Source organism: Podarcis gaigeae, assembly GCF_964106915.1.
Source record: "Podarcis gaigeae genome assembly, chromosome: 1".
NCBI lineage: Eukaryota > Metazoa > Chordata > Lepidosauria > Squamata > Lacertidae > Podarcis > Podarcis gaigeae.
The window spans coordinates 94,649,910-94,669,558 of record NC_139678.1 but is presented as its reverse complement, the minus strand read 5'-3'; the positions used below and the strand labels follow the sequence as shown (position 1 = coordinate 94,669,558).

The window sequence follows — 19,649 nt, the reverse complement described above, 5'->3', positions numbered from 1 at the left end:
CCCTAACCCGTGGATTTGCGTCCCCTAACTCCCAGATGTTGCGCCAGGTGCGGCCGGGCCCCCCTGCACCCCCCACGCTACGCCACTGACATCCTTCTCTGGTGCTTTATTTGCATACTGGGGCCTGCTTTGTTACATAGCTGGGGCTTGAAGATACGAACTGACACCTTGTAGCTGGGTTCATCTGCCTAGCAAAAACGAGGCAGTCTTGCAGATATTTATTATTTGGCATAATTTTTTTGTGGGTAAAAACCCACTTCATTAGATGCATTGAGTGTGATCTACGCTTACGGGGGCATAGAGAATAGAAAGGTTAAGGTTAAAGGGCATCGAAATGCAAAAAGCGAACGGCGCTCAGATTGCATGCAAAATGACCATTGGCAGCAGCAGCAGCAGTCGGGGATAGCACAGGGCATCTTAGCATCGCTAAGCAAACCGGCAATGCCGTCTTGGGTCCGCAAAAGCAGTCCAGTGCGTGTGTCTGTCTGCTCAGAAGTCAGTCCCGTTGAGTCCAACGAGATTTGCTCCCGGGTAAGTGTGTCTGTAGCACCAGGGACTTGAGCGGACAGGTGCAGAATGTGACTTTGCTCTCTGGTTCAACTGCCATTGAGAGACGGAGCTCTGAGGAAAAGGAGAAGCGGGGAGAACCCTGCGCGCTTTCACTTCCCAGCTGCCTGCGCTTCTTCCTCCGAGCCTCGAGAGGCCGCTGCAACCGGACCCTTTGGGGCGGAAGGAGGGAAGCGAATGGGCACCGGAAGCTCTCGTGCGCCGGCCTCCGCCGCTTCCGGCTGCTCCTTCCTTTTTCCTGCCTCCCTTTCCCTCTGCGCACGTGGGGTCGGCGGTGGCGTTCGGTCTCCGCAGCCATGGCGGCCAATACCGGGAACCTGCCGATGCGGCTGCTGCGCAAGAAGCTCCACAAGCGCAACCTCAAGATTCGCCAGCGCAACTTGGCCCGGCAAGCGGCGGGGGCGGCAGATGGCGCGATGGGCCCCGGGCCCTCCGGTAAGACGGCGACCGGTGGGGAGACAGGGACACGGGCGCCCCGAAGGGAAGCTAAATGGAAGGAGGGGAGACCAGGGACGGGCTTTTTCTGTTTCATCTGTGCGTTGGTGTATTGGGTTTCTACGCTGCCCTTCTTCCGGGGGTCACAGATCGGGTGGCTGTATAAAGACGCAAAAAAGTACATAACGGTGTAACGAGCAAAAACAGCAACCCCCTCCCCCAACAGCTTAAAAGGGTAATAGATTATTGAGTTAGCCAAAGGCCTGGGAAAAGAGGAATGTATTTGTCTGGCGACAAAAGGATCCCCTTTTGTGTGACGTGGCTCCGTCACACACACATGTATTGTGCCCAGATCAGACTCTCGTGCGCCGGCTCCGCCTCTTCCGGCGCAAAGACAGTGTGTGCCTTTGTATTTAAGAACGTGAGAATAGCCCGCTGGATCAGGCCAATGGCCCAGGTAAGTTCAGCATCCTGTTCTCAAGGTGGCTGGCCAATGGGCTGTGTGAGTAAGCAAGATTCGAACACAAGAGGGCCCTCCTGTGTTTTGGGGCAACTGGTATTCAGATGTTTGACTGCCTCTGACCATGGAGGCAGAGCATAGTCGTCATGACCAACGGAGGCAGAAGCAGATTCCCCCAGGAATTTGTCTAATCCTCTTTTAAGGACATATGGGTTGGTGGCCGCCTCCGCCTCCTGTGGGAGCAACTTCCGTAGTTCTAACTATGCACCGCATGAGGAAGTGCTTTCTTTTGTCTACCCTAAATATTCCAACATTCAGTTTCATATCATAAGAGCATAGGAAGACTGCCTTATATCAAGCCAGACCAGCTTGCTCAGTATTGTGTACACTGACTGACAACGGTTGTCTGGGGTTTCAGGCTAGAGTCTCTACCAACCCTACCCGGAGATGGTGTTGGGGATTGAACGCAGGGCCTTCTGCTTTCAAGGCAGATTACTCTACCCCTGAGTTACTCTACCCCTGAGCTGTAACCCTTCCCCAAGTTCTAAGAGTTCTAGAGTTGTGAGAGAGGGAGAGAAACTATGCACTTCCTCCATGCCATGTGTAATTTTATAAACTCATGTCATGTCACTCACCTTTTCTCTAAACCAGAAATATCCAACTCCCGAGAGACTGTGACCTATTTGCAGTATAAAAAAACTGGCAGTGATCTACCCATTGTCATTGGAGGCAGGAGGAGTGTACATAGGGTGGATGGATTGCACAGAGTTGTAGAGTTGTTGAACTTTTTGGGGGGGAGGATTGCACAGAGTTTTTTAGCTTTCCCCTCCGTAACTTTTTGTACACGATAAGGATCCCGTGATCTACTAGGATCAGCCAGGGATCTACAGGTAGATCGTCATACCGGTAGAGGAGTCATTCCATCCCCTTGATTGTATTTGGTTGGCATTCTCTGAATCTTTTCCAGCTCTACAATATCCTTTCTTTCTAAAACATGTGCACACTTTTTGTGAGCAAGAAGAGGTTGTCCATTGGGTCCAATAGAGAGAGTGTATGCACCAGTAGTAATTAACTAGAGAAGCTATGAATGTGATCTGGCTCTTAAAATTCATGTGTGAAGTTGTTGTTGTTTCTTAAATGGTGTCAGACATTGCTTTGATTTATTATTGTTTGTCTCATTAGGAGCAACAGTTGAGGGCATCGCAGAAGACTTTTCCATCTCAGAAGCAGCAGCTGAAGAACAAAAAACAGAGGGTGTGGAACAGACTAAAGTAACACCAAACAATGGTGAGGCTGGAAACACACAGCCTGAGTTGAAAAAGAAGAAGAAAAAGAAGAAAAGAAAAATTGTGGCTGATACAGAAAATGGTATTATATCTCTTACTTTTATCCAGTTGTAAAAATGCCTTTTATGGGGTACTCAAGTGCCCAACAGTTGCCTATTAGGTGCTTGGGAACCACAGTGCAAGGGGATTGCCAGTCCTATGTTTGTAAGTTGCCTTGTGCAGTTTCAAAGTTTACCTTGTCTGGTTTCAAAGTTTAAAGAAGTAGCACAAGTGCCTTGCAAGTGTGAAGCTTCTTCAAAGAGCAGCACTGGGAGGGAGAAGCAGCTTCTGTTGAATGGAAACCTTTTCCACCTCCTAGAGCAAGGCACACTCATCAGCTGATGGGCAGTTGGGAATGCACCTTGCCCCAGCAAAACAACAATCAAGCCCACTTTAAGATCTGATTGTTCCTTTGAAGGCAGAGCCTTACTTGGTCTGCAGCTGATGTCATGTGTAGGGCAGATGGGGAGGCCTCGTAGGCTAAAACTGGTTCTCCATGATGTGGGAATGCGGCCAGTGGCTAATACCATAGTGCTGTCTTGTTATTTTCTAAGGTGCTACTGGAAGGAATTTTTTGTTTTGTTATTTTCTGGGACTTTTTAGTTAGTCCATATTGGAAGAGCCGTAGATAAACTGGCTGTTCATCTGATTGGGCAACACAATTCTGCCTTCTCTGTTTTCTTCTTCGTTCTCTTCTGCTTTCTAGGTGACTACTCCACATAGTGCAGAACCCGCTTTTCCCTCCTTTTGCAGCTTAGATGCAGAAACGTTGGTGGTGGCTTATATGTGGCATAAGTACATTTTTGTCCATAGTTTAAATGCCAAAACCAGAGATCAACAATGTGGATTTTTCCCCCTAGCCCTTTCAATGAATGTACCAACTACACTGACTGCCGTATAGATTCTTGCTGCAGACTGCTAGTTCATATGTACATGTCCGGTATTGGCATTGATTGATTTCCGTGCATTGTGTATACACAGAAACCAAGAAAGCAAAAATGGAGGAAGAATGCACTGAGGAAGAAGACACCTTAAATGGGGAGCCAAAAGAAGAAAGTAGTGAAAGTTTGGATGAGAAAGAAGTGTCTGAAGATGCTGATGGACCTGCTTTGCCTCTAGGACTAACAGGCAAGCTCCTCACCCCACCCCCCCACTTCTTTGTTCTGTTTCTTGTTTAGTGAGATTCTGTATATCAAAATGTTCAGATGGTACTGGGTTTTCTCTTTTTTTAGTGAACGTTAAATCAATTGGTAGTTTCACTTACTGTCTGTGGACTGACCCTTGGGAGTAAATTTCATTGAACAGTGAGATTTATTGGACTGGGCTCCAGGGCTCTGGATTTTGATTTCTGTTCATCTTTGAGATCAAGTTATCCTTGCTTTGGCACCCGGCTGCAACACTAACCCCTGGTCAGCAGGCTTGATGGAGCAGTGCAGCCTAGGCTATGTCTGTGGCTCCAGCATTCACATTGGTTAGAGTGGAAGGTGGGGTGGGCAGAGGAATGTCCCTTTACAGTGCCAGTTCCCAGGCTATATGATTGTACGTAGCATTGTAGCCTTAAATTGCCCAGACATGTGGAGCTTTCCCATGTCAATCTGCACAACTCAAGCCAAGAGATATATGTGTAACTCTTTCAGGCATTGCTGCAATGTGGCTTTCATATGTGGAAAAAAATTAAACCACCTCAGCAATACGCTAAGCTTATTTGGTGTTCAGATGATTCCAGAGAAAGTTGTGTGTACTGAGGCTAGGAATGCTTAGGATAAAGCAGCTGGATAAGTTAGCTGTCATCAGAATTTTCTGTGGTGTGCAGAAACGAAATTTGATACTGAAAGACCAGTTTTATTCTACTTTAATAAGGGTTTGTTGCTATTTATTTTGGCATGTTGTCAATGGAAACTGACCAAGATCATTTCTGCCTTCAGGTGCTTTTGAGGATACGTCATTTGCTTCCCTTAACGGCCTTGTCAGTGAGAACACGTTGAAAGGAATAGCTGACATGGGCTTTACACACATGACAGAAATTCAGCATAAAAGTATTAAGCCACTTGTGGAAGGCAGGTAAGAAATGACTTGTGGAAGGCAAGTGTGTTTTGTATAGACTCTCTCTCTTTTCTTTTTTTTTTTGTAGTCGTATCAATGGCAACTAGCCACGATAGCTGTGTTCTGCCCCCACAACTGGACGCAGCAATGCTTCTGAGCACCAGTTGCTGGAGATCACAGGAGGGGAGAATGATCATGTGCTCGGATTCTGCATGTGGGTTTCCCTGAGGCATCTGGTTGGCCACTGAGAACAGAATGCTGAACTAGATGGCCCATTGGCCTGATCCGACAGGGCTCTTTGTATGTCCCTATGAATGCAAAGTAACTAAGGAGATAGTTCTCGGATAACCACAGAATGATTTCTCCTCTCTTCCCCACCCCACGTGCTGTTAACTGGGGTTGCTATCTTGTGCATACTAGCTGGATAAGAGCCCAGTGAATACAGAGGTAATCGTTAGCACCGACTCCCAAACACACCATATGGAACAGGGAAACACACATCTGTAAGGGAAAGGAGAGGAAGAGCAGGGCCTGTTTGCACAAGGAGCAGTCTGATATGCAAATAGGGCATCACAATTGGATATCACCCCATGGGACTTAATTTGAATAATTGCTTGTAGGATCAGGCTGCGTTTCTTTCTATCTTATTGCTGGGTTGTGAGCATTGTATTAAAGCATGCCACGTTAAAATCAGTTAAGTTTGTGGTGGAAAATCAAAATAGTGACAGCTGAAAGTAGTCCCACTTATGTATTTTGGAAAACAATTTTCTGTGTCATGTGTAATAATGTAGTTTAGGCTGCAACCCTATACCTAGAAATAAGCTCAGTGGGACTGACTTTTGCCCAGGCATGCATAAACACAAACTCTGGGCTTATTTATGTTTACCTTCAAAGTTATTCTTGTTTGACTTTAAATTGTTTCAGCTTTCCTGCTCCTAAATTCAGTTATTCGTACTTATTTTATCTGCAGAGATATTCTAGCAGCTGCGAAAACCGGCAGTGGCAAAACTCTGGCATTTCTAATTCCAGCCATAGAACTCATCTACAAGTTAAAATTCATGCCCAGGAATGGTAAGATTTTCTGCATGGCCTTCTCACTTGAAAGTCTGAAGATAAATTTGGGGATAATTGTTTGCCATTATGGTCTCCTTTCTGCCTCTTTCCCTCTGCCCCCTTCCAGGAACGGGCGTCCTCATCCTTTCGCCTACTCGGGAACTTGCCATGCAGACCTATGGTGTCCTCAAAGAATTGATGACTCATCACGTCCACACTTATGGCCTGATAATGGGAGGCAGTAATAGATCTGCCGAGGCACAGAAACTTGCAAATGGCATTAACATCATTGTGGCAACTCCAGGCAGGCTTCTGGACCATATGCAGGTAGGAAGAGGAGTGCGTAGCTCAGGGCTTATTTTGTGTGCCTTGTGATAGCTGGTGACACTGTTTAAATGCCTTGCAGAATACTCCAGGGTTTATGTTCAAGAACCTGCAGTGTCTGGTGATCGATGAGGCAGATAGAATCTTAGAAGTGGGATTTGAGGAAGAAATGAAACAGATCATTAAGCTCCTACCAAGTAAGCCAAACATTCAAATTGTCCTCATTCTTTCTTTCTTGAGATAGCAAGGAGAGCGGCAGTCTCAAAACACTTTATTTTTATTTTTTGCAGTTCTTGCTCACTTCTTCAGTGTCTTTTGCGTTTTCATTTTAAGCACTGTACAGAATTTTAAATGGACGTGCCTTCCTTACAGCTGGCTTAATAGTAACATTTACAGATTAATCCCATGCATATTTACTTGGAAATTACTTCCACTGTGTTCAGTGGATCTTACTCCCAAGTAGTCATTAGCACTTGCTAATAAATAAATAACGTTTTTGGTGTCCTTCTACTTCAAAACTGGACTGCTGTGAAACTATTTGGCTCTTAGTTGAAAAAAACCTGTGACTGGTTAATTTTAGAAATATCCAGGTTATACAAAGAGCAAGTGTGTTTCTCAAAGCATTCGTGTGTTTTATTTCATTCAGTCTGTTGCTGTAATCCATTCAATTGAAGTTGCTTCCTATTTTTCTCCCTCCCAGAGCGTAGGCAGACCATGCTGTTCTCTGCTACACAAACCCGTAAAGTTGAAGACCTGGCCAAGATCTCTCTAAAAAAGGAGCCATTGTATGTTGGGGTTGATGACAATAAAGAGACAGCAACTGTAGACGGGCTTGAACAGGTAACTATCAAGTGGTGGTGGTGGAAGTAGTAGTAATAATAATAATAATAATAATAATAATAATAATAATAATAATAATAATAATAGAAAGATACATTAGCTTCTTAGCAGAGTTTCTTTCATTTTTACTGCTGTCCTGGACACTCATTTCTCTGCTTTTATCAGATTTCACTTTCTCCAGGTGCCCTTTGTTTTTCATATTGTTCTGGTTCTCATGTAACTCTTAAGTTATGGTTTAAATCAATTGTCCCAACCCGGCTCAGTGCCTTAACCAGGATTTATTCACCATGACTAAACCACACTTTTAAACCATGGCTGCTTGTTGTTTCATAAGCTTTTATTGTTGACCACACATATAGTTCCACAGACATGCAACTAGCACAGGCATAGGCAAACTCGGCCCTCCAGGTGTTTTGGGACTACAACTTCCATCATCCCTAGCTAACAGGACCCATCAGGGATGATGGGAATTGTGGTCCCAAAGCATCTGGAGGGCCGAGTTTGCCTATGCCTGATCTAGCATCTTCATTGTACAGCTTTTACCATATGCTGAAGCTGTAACTTCACTCTGGACTTTGGACTGTTAATACCTGTTATTTCGTGGAACCCAATGTTTGCTGAATTTGTATTGTTCTGCTCTGGTTATAATGTTGTGCTTGTGTACTGTAGCATATATAATTGTATATTATATTGCTGTATCCTGCCCTAGGATCTTAGTAAATAAGTGCTACATGCAAACCCAGACATTGAGATCTGCATCCAAGTTCAACCAATGTACATAATGTTTCTAATTTTGGCTTACAGCTGATCACTTTTTTCAAATATTCATGTATTTTCCATAACAAACCTGATTCCTATGCACCTGCACTGGCATAATTACAGCTAAGTGCAGCTTTGAAATAGTGTGGACTCCATGCTGCTGCCTGAAGATATTAATTGTCTCCTATCTCACTTGGAATGGTCTCATACCAGATTTAGATTGGGCTTAGGTTTATTAAATTTGTATATTGCTTCCTACTAAAGTCTCAAAACAATTTACAATTAGGATAAAGAGGATAAAAACACAGTCACATTAAAGGCAGATGCTGTCCAAGCAATCGGAGGGGGAACCATCTTTGCCTGGCACCAAAAGGATAACAAAGTTGGCAGCGACTAGCCTTAAAAAGTCATTCCTACAAAAACTGCAGGAATAGATGAACATTAGTTGGGGTGAACTTTAATTGTACTCATGCAGATTCTCTTTATAGTCCTTTTTTTTAAGGAAAATAGAACTTAAGGGGCTTAAAAGTAAAACCCACATTTCACTGACATCTTTATTCAGGTGGCCTGACATTTTCTAAGGCCATCATTTTTGAACATGTTCACTGGAAAATCCCACTGAATTTAGTTGGATTGCTGGCAAATGTGCATAGGATGGAACTATAAGAAAACGTAACTGTTTTCTATGATGGGATGTCTTTCTTCCTGCAGCCCCCAGTCTTCTACAGAGGGTTATCCAACCCTCCGGAGCAGATTTTGCCATCACGGGGGGGGGGGGGGAAGCTGCAGAAGGAAGGGGGATCCATTCTGCCAGTGGTGCCTTTTCTACTGGCAGATGAATAGCATTGGAATCGGGTTTGTTTGTTTTTAAAACCCCTTTTTGATCCCTTTCCTTTAGTCGATGGGAGTCAACCACACACCTTCACTTCTGATCAAATTTTTTCACAAGTAAGAGATTAGGAAATGGGTTATCAGAACACACTTCTTTAGGTGCATTTTGGTACAGTGTGCTTCCATTTGGAAGTTGCTAGAAATAGTACTATAGAAGCCTATAGGTACATAAAACCGTTTTCCCAATCATTTTTAGGGTTACGTAGTGTGCCCTTCAGAAAAGAGGTTCCTCCTGCTTTTCACTTTCCTCAAGAAGAATCGGAAGAAAAAACTGATGGTGTTCTTCTCTTCATGTATGTCTGTGAAGTATCATTATGAACTTCTTAATTACATTGATCTCCCAGTCCTGGCCATTCACGTAAGTATATGTTTTGGAAATGACAATCTACTTTGAAACTGGCAGTGTTTATCCATGACTGTTTTGATCACTCAAGATTTATTTTGGGTTAATATACATAAAGCTGATAATCTGATAAACCAGAATCTAGCAGTAATCCGTCACTTGTGAGTTATTGCGTGCTCCCTTTTCACTGGCTGCGTTCAGATGTAATGCATGCTGATATATGCTGCTTGAGTACTCCCACAATCTATTGCCAAGGTTCGTTCGTGGCTTCCCTGCTCATTCATGGTTTCTTTGAGAGAAACAAACCAAAAGGGCTGGTTTAAGCAATGCTAAGCCAGCTGCTCCATAGTTTGTTTTTCTGCTCAACTAAAGGATGGTGCTGGTGTTCAGTTAAATGAAACATGTTTTAAGCAAACCAATAGCTTAGCGGTCATTATGATGTGATGGATGTTATAAGCCAGCCGTTCTCAACTTGTGGGTCCCCAGATGTTGTTGAACTACAACTCCTATCTCCCCTAGGTAGCAAGGCCAGAGCTCAGGGATGATGGGAGTTGTAGTCCAACAACATCTGGGTATCCACAGGTTGAGAACCACTGTAAGGCATTTTGACAGTGTTCAACCAGTACATTTACAAAAATTTTGGCCAGCTAAGTGCCATCTTTAACTGACAGCTGATCTCAGACTTATGGGACTTCCAGGGCACACTGTGAATAATTTCAATAGCCCCTCTTTTTGCCAAGAAATTTACCCTGCTCTATGGGACGCGGGTGGCGCTGTGGGTAAAAGCCTCAGCGCCTAGGGCTTGTCGATCAAAAGGTCGGCGGTTCGAATCCCCGCTGCGGGGTGCGCTCCCGTTGTTCGGTCCCAGCGCCTGCCAACCTAGCAGTTCGAAAGCACCCCCGGGTGCAAGTAGATAAATAGGGACCGCTTCCTAGCGGGAAGGTAAACGGCGTTTCCGTGTGCGGCTCTGGCTCGCCAGAGCAGCGATGTCACGCTGGCCACGTGACCCGGAAGTGTCTCCGGACAGCGCTGGCCCCCGGCCTCTTGAGTGAGATGGGCACACAACCCTAGAGTCTGTCAAGACTGGCCCGTACGGGCAGGGGTACCTTTACCTTTACCTATGCTATCATGGGGACGCAGGTGGCGCTGTGGGTTAAAGCCTCAGCGCCTAGGGCTTGTCGATCAAAAGGTCGGCGGTTCAAATCCCCGCGGCGAAGTGCGCTCCCGTTGTTCGGTCCCAGCGCCTGCCAACCTAGCAGTTCGAAAGCACCCCTGGGTGCAAGTAGATAAATAGGGACCGCTTACCAGCGGGAAGGTAAAACGGCGTTTCCGTGTGCGGCTCTGGCTCGCCAGAGCAGCGATGTCACGCTGGCCACGTGACCCGGACGTGTCTCCGGACAGCGCTGGCCCCTGGCCTCTTGAGTGAGATGGGCGCACAACCCCAGAGTTTGGCAAGACTGGCCCGTACGGGCAGGGGTACCTTTACCTTTACCTTTTTATGCTATCATGAGACCCCTTTTGCATCTACAGCTGGGTGTTTTGAGCCAACTTGCAAGCTTGAATAATGCATGTAGCTTTGAAGTTACTGTAAATTGCAGGTGGCCTTTTATGAAGCCTGAGAGTGCATAACAAGAATGTCAGCATCTCGGCAAGATTTCGGCAATGGAGTCATAAATTAACCTTTAAATGTCATCAGCAGAACCTTTCTCTTAAACCTGCCTTTAAAATGCTTATGTGAAGAACTCGGTTTTGTCAGCAAGGTTGAAGTTGTTTGTTAGAATGTTGTTAGCTGACAGTTAACCATTTTAAGTGTGTCTGCATTAATGTAGTAAAGTGATTTTCCCCCCAGTGCCCATACTGTGGAAGAAGCAAAGCACCCTTTGTTTCTTCTTAAATTAACACAAAAATGACTATTTAGGTAGAATTTACTAAATTAACTGCAATCCTGTGCACTTTTTAGAAAGCAAAAAAAAAAAAAAAACTTTTTCATTCTCTCCCATAAACGGACTTTTTTCTGTTTTGTTTTGTTTATGTTTACAACTGATGCAGTTCATATTCTGCCAGTTTACCAAACCTGGAAGGCCCTGAGTATTTCCAGTGAAATGTGTCATTGCAACAAAGAACATCAGGGCAGATTTGTGCAACAGTTTAACAACCATTCAATGGCAGAGGTTTTTTATTTGTGGTAGAACCCATTCCTGTGTATGGGTTTTACTATAACCTCTCTAGAATACAACTCCCATTAGCACGCCATGCTGGCTGAGACTAATGGGAATTGTAGTCTAAAACATTTGGAGGGCACTAGGTTGGTTAAGGATGTTTTATTGTATGAGCTGCTGCTGGTTTTCTTTACACCCCAAAACAGGTTCACCCAAAAAGGTGTACCATAGATTTATGTGGGGTCAGGGAGAGGAGAATGCAGACTTAACCATGCATTATTGGACAACGTCTCTAACCATCTACCTGGAGATTTTTATAGTTCAATACTTTTTGAGTTATTTTCCCACTGAAGTAGAAAGTGTGATATACAACATAAAGTCTTGAACTGCTACTCTCGATGGCTATGCTCTGCCTCCCATGTTGGAGTGTGGCTCTGAATGCCAGTTTCTGGGAATCGCAAGTGAGGAAAGTACTGTTGCACTCAGGTCTCTCTCACAGTCTTCCTACTGTAAGGTAAAGGTAAAGGGACCCCTGACCATTAGGTCCAGTCGTGACCGACTCTGGAGTTGCGGCGCTCATCTTGCTTTATTGGCCGAGGGAGCCGGCGTACAGCTTCCAGGTCATGTGGCCAGCATGACTAAGCCGCTTCTGACGAACCAGAGCTGTGCACGGAAACGCCGTTTACCTTCCCGCCGGAGCGGTACCTATTTATCTACTTGCACTTTGGCGTGCTTTCGAACTGCTAGGTTGGCAGGCGCTGGGACTGAGCAACAGGAGCTCACCCTGTCACAAGGATTCGAACCGCCGACCTTCTGTTCGGCAAGTCCTAGGCTCTGTGGTTTAACCCACAGCGCCACCCGTGTCCCTCTTCCTACTGTAGGCTGCTCTTCTTGCATTTTCTCATAAAAGCAGTAATTGCTGCCTTTTTCCATGCTGGACATTTCTTCTGATTTTATGTGGTGGCTAAAAGTGTAAACTGACAGCCAGCAATTCTCTGATCTAAATCTTGCCTTAGGCATGGATTTGCTGGAGTGTTTTTTTGCAAACTGCAGAGCCTTGGCATACTGGCTGCAATATGGGGATAGTAATGCAGGCCTTTCTTTACAGGATTCTTGTAAGAATTAAAAAGCACTATTTATTTCGCCGTGCATAATATATCACAGGTTATTTCCCACACAGTGGTGGTTCTGACACTTGTTCACACCTAGTTATGGCTTTGTAATGGATTTGGGGTTTGTTTGGCAGTATAAATTTTGACATAATTCTGATATATTTGTAGGCAGGTTGCTATTCATGCAGTGTGATGCATGTACATTATAGGGATATCTTGGCTTTCAGGCTCTCTGGAGAATCCCATAGTTGCTTATGAACCTCATCATGAACATCTCACTTTCTTCTAGGGCAAGCAGAAGCAAACGAAGCGCACAACGACATTTTTCCAGTTCTGCAATGCAGATTCTGGAATTCTCTTGTGCACAGATGTAGCTGCTCGAGGACTGGACATTCCGGAGGTTGACTGGATTGTTCAGTATGACCCACCAGATGATCCAAAGGTAGTACGATTTCCTGAAAGATGTATGTTTTCAGAGGAGCTGTGGATTTAACTCACCTAAGAAATTCCCCCGTGTTCCTGAAACTAAATGAGACCGCAAATCTTAATATATTTATTTATGCATATTTATAACATGCACTTATAATATAGCAAGGTGGCATACGGCGTATAAGAATAAAAATCAATAAAATCCCTGCTAAGCTTGACTTCACAATTTAACATTTAAATTTTATCCATTACATTTCCTCCAAGGAGCACAAGGTGGCATGCATACGTTTCTGTCCCATACAGTGATTATACCCAATTTCATTTTGCTTCTGCAGGGTTTCTGTATCCTGTATGTTCAGACTGTTTTCTGAGACCCTTCAGAATGTTGTCCCCCCCCCCTTTTTGGGGGGGGGAATTATTTGCACAAGATTGCTCTTCTAAGGAAACTTTAAAAAGATAAAGGAACTAGAAAATCTGGTATATAGTGAGCAGAGAGCACCATTCTGCATATGGCAGAGCTCCTCACTCCTCTGTGTCTACTCAGCTGTTCTTTTCCTTCCCTTCCATCATCAAATCCCTATGCTGAACCAAAGATCTGCTTAAGTAGCAAAAGTCACAATGCTAGTACCAATAGTTATTGGCATGTGGGGTGGCTTGCATCAGCGCAGAAACAGCAGCATCCCAGGAAGAGAGAGGCCAGACTTTCACGCTGCCTTCCAGTTAAATTGCTTGTTGCTGCATGATCAGTTTGCTGAAACATGCATGTAGCTTTCAGGATTGGAGCAGGATCCATGCTGCAGGTGTTTGCCTTCCGGTATGTGGAGACCAGTAACAGGGGGATGACCAGGGTGGGAGCAGATCTGGCTAGCATGTTCCTGTCCTCACACAGGCAATTCTATAATGGTGGGCATGGAATGCCTGAATAAGGCAAGAGTATTGGAATCATGGGACGCGGGTGGCGCTGTGGGTAAATGCCTCAGCGCCTAGGGCTTGCCGATCGAAAGGTCGGCGGTTCGAATCCCCGCGGCGGGGTGCGCTCCCGTTGCTCAGTCCCAGCGCCTGCCAACCTAGCAGTTCGAAAGCACCCCCGGGTGCAAGTAGATAAATAGGGACCGCTTTCTAGCGGGAAGGTAAACGGCGTTTCCGTGTGCAGCTCTGGCTCGCCAGAGCAGCGATGTCACACTGGCCACGTGACCCGGAAGTGTCTGCGGACAGCGCTGGCCCCTGGCCTCTTGAGTGAGATGGGCGCACAACCCCAGAGTCTGGCAAGACTGGCCCGTACGGGCAGGGGTACCTTTACCTTTACCTTTTATTGGAATCATAGCGATGTTCAAGAGCAAGTTAGAGTGGCATTTAGGTGAGACATTGGGAGCCCAGAAGGAAAGAGCTGGTTAATGTGCTGCTGGCTGCCTGAGCATGCAAATGGTGACAGTAATGAGGAGCAGCAAGAAATAAAGATCATGAGCAGTGGTGGGTCCAGGGTGTTGGGACCTTAGCAGCAGCCAGAAGATGCTAGCTTCCAGCTGCGTCGGCTCCAACCAAGAAGAGTCAAGCTTCCAAACTCCCCCCCCCCCAAAAAAAACCCCACAATGCTTTATTTTTCCCATTGTGTATACCTTTCCAAAGCATCCATGCTTTTCCTCTTTTTTTTTTACTAATTTATTTTGTCAAAGCTAAGTCCACAACTGAAGTAAATAAAAATTTCATTTGGGGAATAGGAGACTTTTATGTAAGTTTAGTTGCGGATCTGTTTATGTATGAGCGCCCTTTGCTGTGCCTCTGTTTACTGTAAAAAAAAAAAAGTCAGTTACTCTTGCATTGTTTCTTTTTAAAAAGGAATACATTCACCGTGTTGGTAGGACTGCCCGGGGTATAAACGGAAGAGGACATGCTCTGCTGATTTTACGTCCGGAAGAACTGGGTTTCTTGCGTTACCTAAAGCAAGCCAGGGTAAGTCAGTGTGGAGCAATGCAGCTAACCTTTAATGATTAATCAAATAATTTCTACCTGCCTTAATTGCCTAAAGAGTGTTTAACTAAATAACCTTAGTAGAATTGCAGAGCGGCTGCTGTAATGAAACTGCATAATTTAGAAGAAGCTTTCCATCATATGCATGTGGAGTTTAAGGGAGTAGAGAAAATTTAACACAAGCTATGGATGCACTGCTTTGATATCCTGGTTCTTGGTCCCATCGCATATCCAGCAGTATCAGAGCAAACAGAATCAGCTTCTAATTCCCATGATGCCAAGGATGGTCATAAGTTGTCAATAAAATTGTTTGTTTTGTATGTTTTGCATAGAATGGTGGGGGCTTTGATGGAGGCAATACCACCGTGAAGATGTCAGGGCAGTGCTGCTGCATATATTGGTGGTAGCCCACAGGGGGTTCATATAAGCTTGTTTCCCCACCATAAAATGACTCACGAACACATCTTTTGCAGGAATTATGCAAATACAGAAACTTCCATGACACATTTGCACAGGAATGCATCAGAGTAATTGTCCCCTGTTGGGTATAGAAATGTGAAATGTCTTTGGTTATGGGGGTGTTTCAGAATGCGATTACAAAACAGCTGCTCATGCTGTGTATGAACGTCCATTCCTCTCTGAAACATTTTTGTGTTGAAATTGCTCTCTGGATTTCTGTCATCACCAAAAAAACCCTGCTTTATTTACACTAATTTAGCAAGTGCAGAAGAATGGGATTTGGGGTGAACCTCCATATGTTCTAGACAGCTGCTATTTGTTTTTAGTGACAGTTCTCTGAACTGATGTTTGAGCAGCACCTGCCTTTTCAGTATCTTCCGCATATAATGTAACAGTTTTCTTAATTATTCTTTTAGGTACCATTAAATGAATTTGAATTTTCTTGGTCCAAAATTTCTGACATCCAATCTCAGGTAAAATACAAATAAAAGTGTTTCTGCCACTTGCATTCTTAAGCTTGCTTCACCTATTTCTTTGGAAAAATTTGTACCCCACATATCTAGGTAACTAAAAATAAATACAAAAAGCAAACTAATGAATAAATCATAATAGAAGAACACACAGTGCACAAATTTGAAGCTATTGTGAGGTGTGAGTGATACTAAATTTGGATGAATTTTAATCCTGCTACATTTAAAGTAACCATAGCAACCTACTTATAAAACGAACATAGCACAGTGTGTGTCTTATGTATGTTGAGGCACCTGAGTGGTACCCTTATGGTCTTTCTTATTAGTGTTTATTTGTAGCCTTTCAGAATATTTATACGTCCTCATGGAAGGATTTCTAATAGAAAAGAGAGTAAAATAATAACAGTTCCCACAGGGCAGTTGACAGTATATGGCCTGAGGGACTCAGGGCAGGCAGAGGAATGGGCCATAGCTGGAACAGACCCTGGTGTCGTTTTGCACTTCCTCCCACAAGAATTTCACTATGGATAAAATGACAGCATGTGAGTTTAAACTGAGTTGACTGCAAGATGTTAATATCAGAGAGGTTGACATTGGGGCTTGATTTTAGAAGCCTTTCCTCTATGGCATTATATATTTTTAAAAAACCTGGAAGTGGAAACATGCTGTGTATATTTTTAGCAGTAGGTAAGATGGAGACCAGGATATATTTTTTTCAGAGACCTGGTAAAAAGTCCCACTGTAGAATGTGGAGTTTTCACACTTTATTCTATGAAGGAAATTTATACCTAATTTTCAAATTCTATAGCCACATATTTTTGTTAAAAAAAAGGAAAAGAACAGTATTTCTTGATATTGAGCTTGCATTGTTAACTCTGAAAACTACAATTTGATAAATGTGTGTACTATTCCAACTGTATTGCTCTATTCTTCCAAATGATAAATGTCAATGTCAGTTACCTGCAAAATGTTCCATTTCCTCATTTATTAGATGACTGTATAATTGAACGTTCCCTCTGCCTTTGTAATTTTCAGCTGGAAAAATTGATTGAGAAGAACTACTTTCTTCACAAATCTGCCCAAGAAGCTTACAAAGCCTATATAAGAGCTTATGATTCCCATTCTCTGAAACAGATCTACAACGTCAATAACTTGGATCTGCTCAAGGTTGCACTCTCTTTTGGCTTCAAGGTCCCACCATTTGTGGACCTTAGTATCCTTTTGTTGCAAAGTATTTCTTCCCCTTTCTATGATTCAGATGTGTTGGGGTCGACTGTTCACTTGTCAGTAAACCAGTTTGTGGGCTGGTAGTAGATCTGGTTCAATGGCAGTTTCGAAAATTCAGAACTGCAGGTGTATATTTTAAACATGACATTTTCATGTGTAAAAGAAGGTGGAGGGCATGAGCTTTCAGCGTGTAGCGATAGCACTACTCTTAAGGAGGGCCTGCCAGGGCAAATGATTATGGTCTGCTTTTGTTGTTTCATTCCATCTTCTTTGCATCCTAAAATGCCCATTGACTTTGTGTTTACATGGACCAGTTATTCTATCCTTTGGAACACGACTGCTTCAGTCACAAGCTTGACATAATAATGGTATCTAATAGAGGGCTAACTTTGCTCTCCGTAGAAAAACTTAATTGGAAAACTTTGAGTGATGGCAGTCACTAGATAAATTTCTACAGGTGTTTTCTTCTCCCTTGCCACACTTGCAACCTAGTTTTGAAAATGTACTGCTAATGCTATGATTCCACACATCCCCCCAAAAGAGGCCTTGGTGCCATCCTTAGAATTTTAATAGCTTAAGCTAATTACATATTTATGAACTTGCATTCCTTGACACCATTTTCTCAGATGTAAACAGCAGCCACGGGAAGAGATTGCAAAAAAGAGGTGGCGGTGGAGGGTTTGGCTATCAGAAATCAAAGAACGTCCAGAAATCCAAAATCTTCAAGCACATTAACAAGAAACAATCAGATAGCAGGCAGTTTTCCCGCTGAGGTGCTTGTTCCGTGTTCACAGAAATGGCTTTTGATCCTTCAATTAATTACTCTGTTCTCTGCAAAGCAAGGTGCATCCAGTATAGAATTTGGTATAGACTTTGAAGCACACACTTTTAGGACACAGTCCAGTCCTCTGTGATCATTGTACCTATGTATGGAAGATTCCTTTTAGCTTTTCCCACTTCTTCCAGCCTATGCTCACATGAATTGGCTGCAGTTCTCTTACCCGGGAAAATAGAATGCCTCTTCCTGTGTCCCCTATTCCCCTCTGCAGTGCAGGATATTAGTATTCTTGATATACGTCTTGGCTGACCCTTTGCGGGTCCTCCGGGAGCTAACACTGTGGCTACAATGGATTGGAGCTCAAGTCTCTATCCACTGATACTATGTGGCACTTTTAAAGGGGTGCTCTATTTTCTTCCACGGACTCCCAAGTGATTTGGCATCTCTCGGAATTTTTAGGCTGTATGTACACAGATTTTGCAAGAGGTGATTAATACAATTCTTTTTTATGTACTCTTTAAGTTTTTGTACTCAGACTCTTCCTTGTGTTTTCTTACAAAGTAAACGTAGGTTGTCTGCCTGCTATGCTCTTTAGAGGTTTGACAGCCCACTGGGGCCATGCTTAGAAATTGTAGGTGATTATTCCCCCCACCCCACCCGGTCCCAAGTGGCAATTCCTTTTTCCTCCAAAGCTTCAAAAGCCTTTTTGTAACTTTTGGAAGTATAAAGGATGTTTGAAGAAGAGAGAACCTTTATCTGAGACGTGTATAAAGTGATACCTTACCTTGAATTGAAAGCTTTGAATAGGTTTAGGGGTATTGCGCTCTGTATGAATTTTTGAATTGAGTTTAAATGGTTAGAATTCAAAAGGTCAACCAAAATTATATATCATCGTGTCACACGAATAAACCCCTTTGGAGTTCTGGGCGCATAGCGCACTTCTCAGGCTATTGGTTCTGCCACCAAAGCGGATTCTTTCCTTTTTGTCCCTTTTGGAATAGGCTTCAGGCCCCACAGCCATGTTCCATTAGGGCATCCAGCTTGTGCATTTTAACTGCATGAACTGCCTTTTTCACATGGCAGCAGGAGAGCAACATCAGAAGCAGCGAGGTACTTGTGAATCCCAAGTGGTTGTGTTTGCAGTAACATTGAAAGTTTGCAGTAACATTGAAAGCCAGGTTTCCTACTGATTTGTTGCTTATATAGTAATATATATTGTATTGGAACAAGCAAGTGGGAGTTGTCCTAACCACACTCTCGCAACTGGAATGTCAGTTTTGAAGGCTCACCCAAATGCTCCGGAGAGTTGTGGGAACCCCTGATCTGGAGTTGTGATGAACATTCCATTGTGCAAGGAGAAATCCTTGGAGCGAGAAGACATTTGCTGTAGAGCTATGTTGACTTCCACCCTTGGGATGGAATTCAACAAAGCGCTAAGTGGAGGAACAAGGTCTGGTCATGCAAGAAGACTTCCACCTTCTCTTCCCCCCTGTGCCCTCAAATCTATTCTGGTGGCTCCCCCAACCCAGTTTTAAGTTGGGGTGGGGGGAGAATCCTGCTGAGTAAGTGAACCTCATTCCAGTCACACAACCGTTGAGTCTTCTGAGGGATGCTCAGTTGTTAGAGGTCTAATAAAACCATAGCTACCTGTGTGGGAGATGGCTAGAATAGCAACAGAGGGTGTATGGCTGCTCAGAGAGCTTGTTCCAGGTAAGAAAACCTGGAGAGTATCTCCAGGCAAACTAGCAGAGCAGTTCTGCAGAGTTAGGGTGTTCGCCCTCTCAACACCTATTCCTGCCTCAAACAAATGGGCTAGAAATACTTGAGGGTTTAATTTGCAAGGCTGAGCTACTGTAAAAGTGTCTTCCTATTTGGAAGACTTGACTCCATAAATTCACTAGATTCACAGGTGCCTCTCACTTGATTGTGCAGATGCATTTGACTTCACCTCTGCTTTTTACTTACGGGACGATTTACAAAATTCTGAAAACAGTTTCATGAGTCCCA

General features: G+C 43.9%; 1 protein-coding gene across 1 annotated transcript; it reads left to right on the top strand.

Annotated features, from left to right (window-relative positions):
* Nucleotides 1–797: 797 nt before the first annotated feature.
* DDX18 (DEAD-box helicase 18) lies at nucleotides 798–18,163 on the top strand. The gene is made up of 14 exons (XM_083708565.1): nucleotides 798–1,002; nucleotides 2,645–2,830; nucleotides 3,769–3,915; nucleotides 4,713–4,848; nucleotides 5,801–5,901; nucleotides 6,011–6,210; nucleotides 6,290–6,404; nucleotides 6,908–7,047; nucleotides 8,894–9,055; nucleotides 12,601–12,753; nucleotides 14,577–14,690; nucleotides 15,584–15,640; nucleotides 16,673–16,850; nucleotides 17,491–18,163. Exons 1-14 carry the CDS (start codon nucleotides 864–866, stop codon nucleotides 17,634–17,636), a joined length of 1,974 nt encoding a protein of 657 aa, XP_083564691.1. The 5' UTR covers nucleotides 798–863; the 3' UTR covers nucleotides 17,637–18,163.
* The last annotated feature ends 1,486 nt before the right edge of the window (nucleotides 18,164–19,649 follow it).

Coding starts and splice junctions, on each gene's coding strand:
- DDX18 (XM_083708565.1), top strand. CDS start 864: ATGGCGGCCAATACCGGGAACCTGCCGATGCGGCTGCTGCGCAAGAAG. Junction 7,048..8,893: donor CTGTAGACGGGCTTGAACAG/GTAACTATCAAG, acceptor AATCATTTTTAG/GGTTACGTAGTGTGCCCTTC. Junction 16,851..17,490: donor CCCACCATTTGTGGACCTTA/GTATCCTTTTGT, acceptor CCATTTTCTCAG/ATGTAAACAGCAGCCACGGG.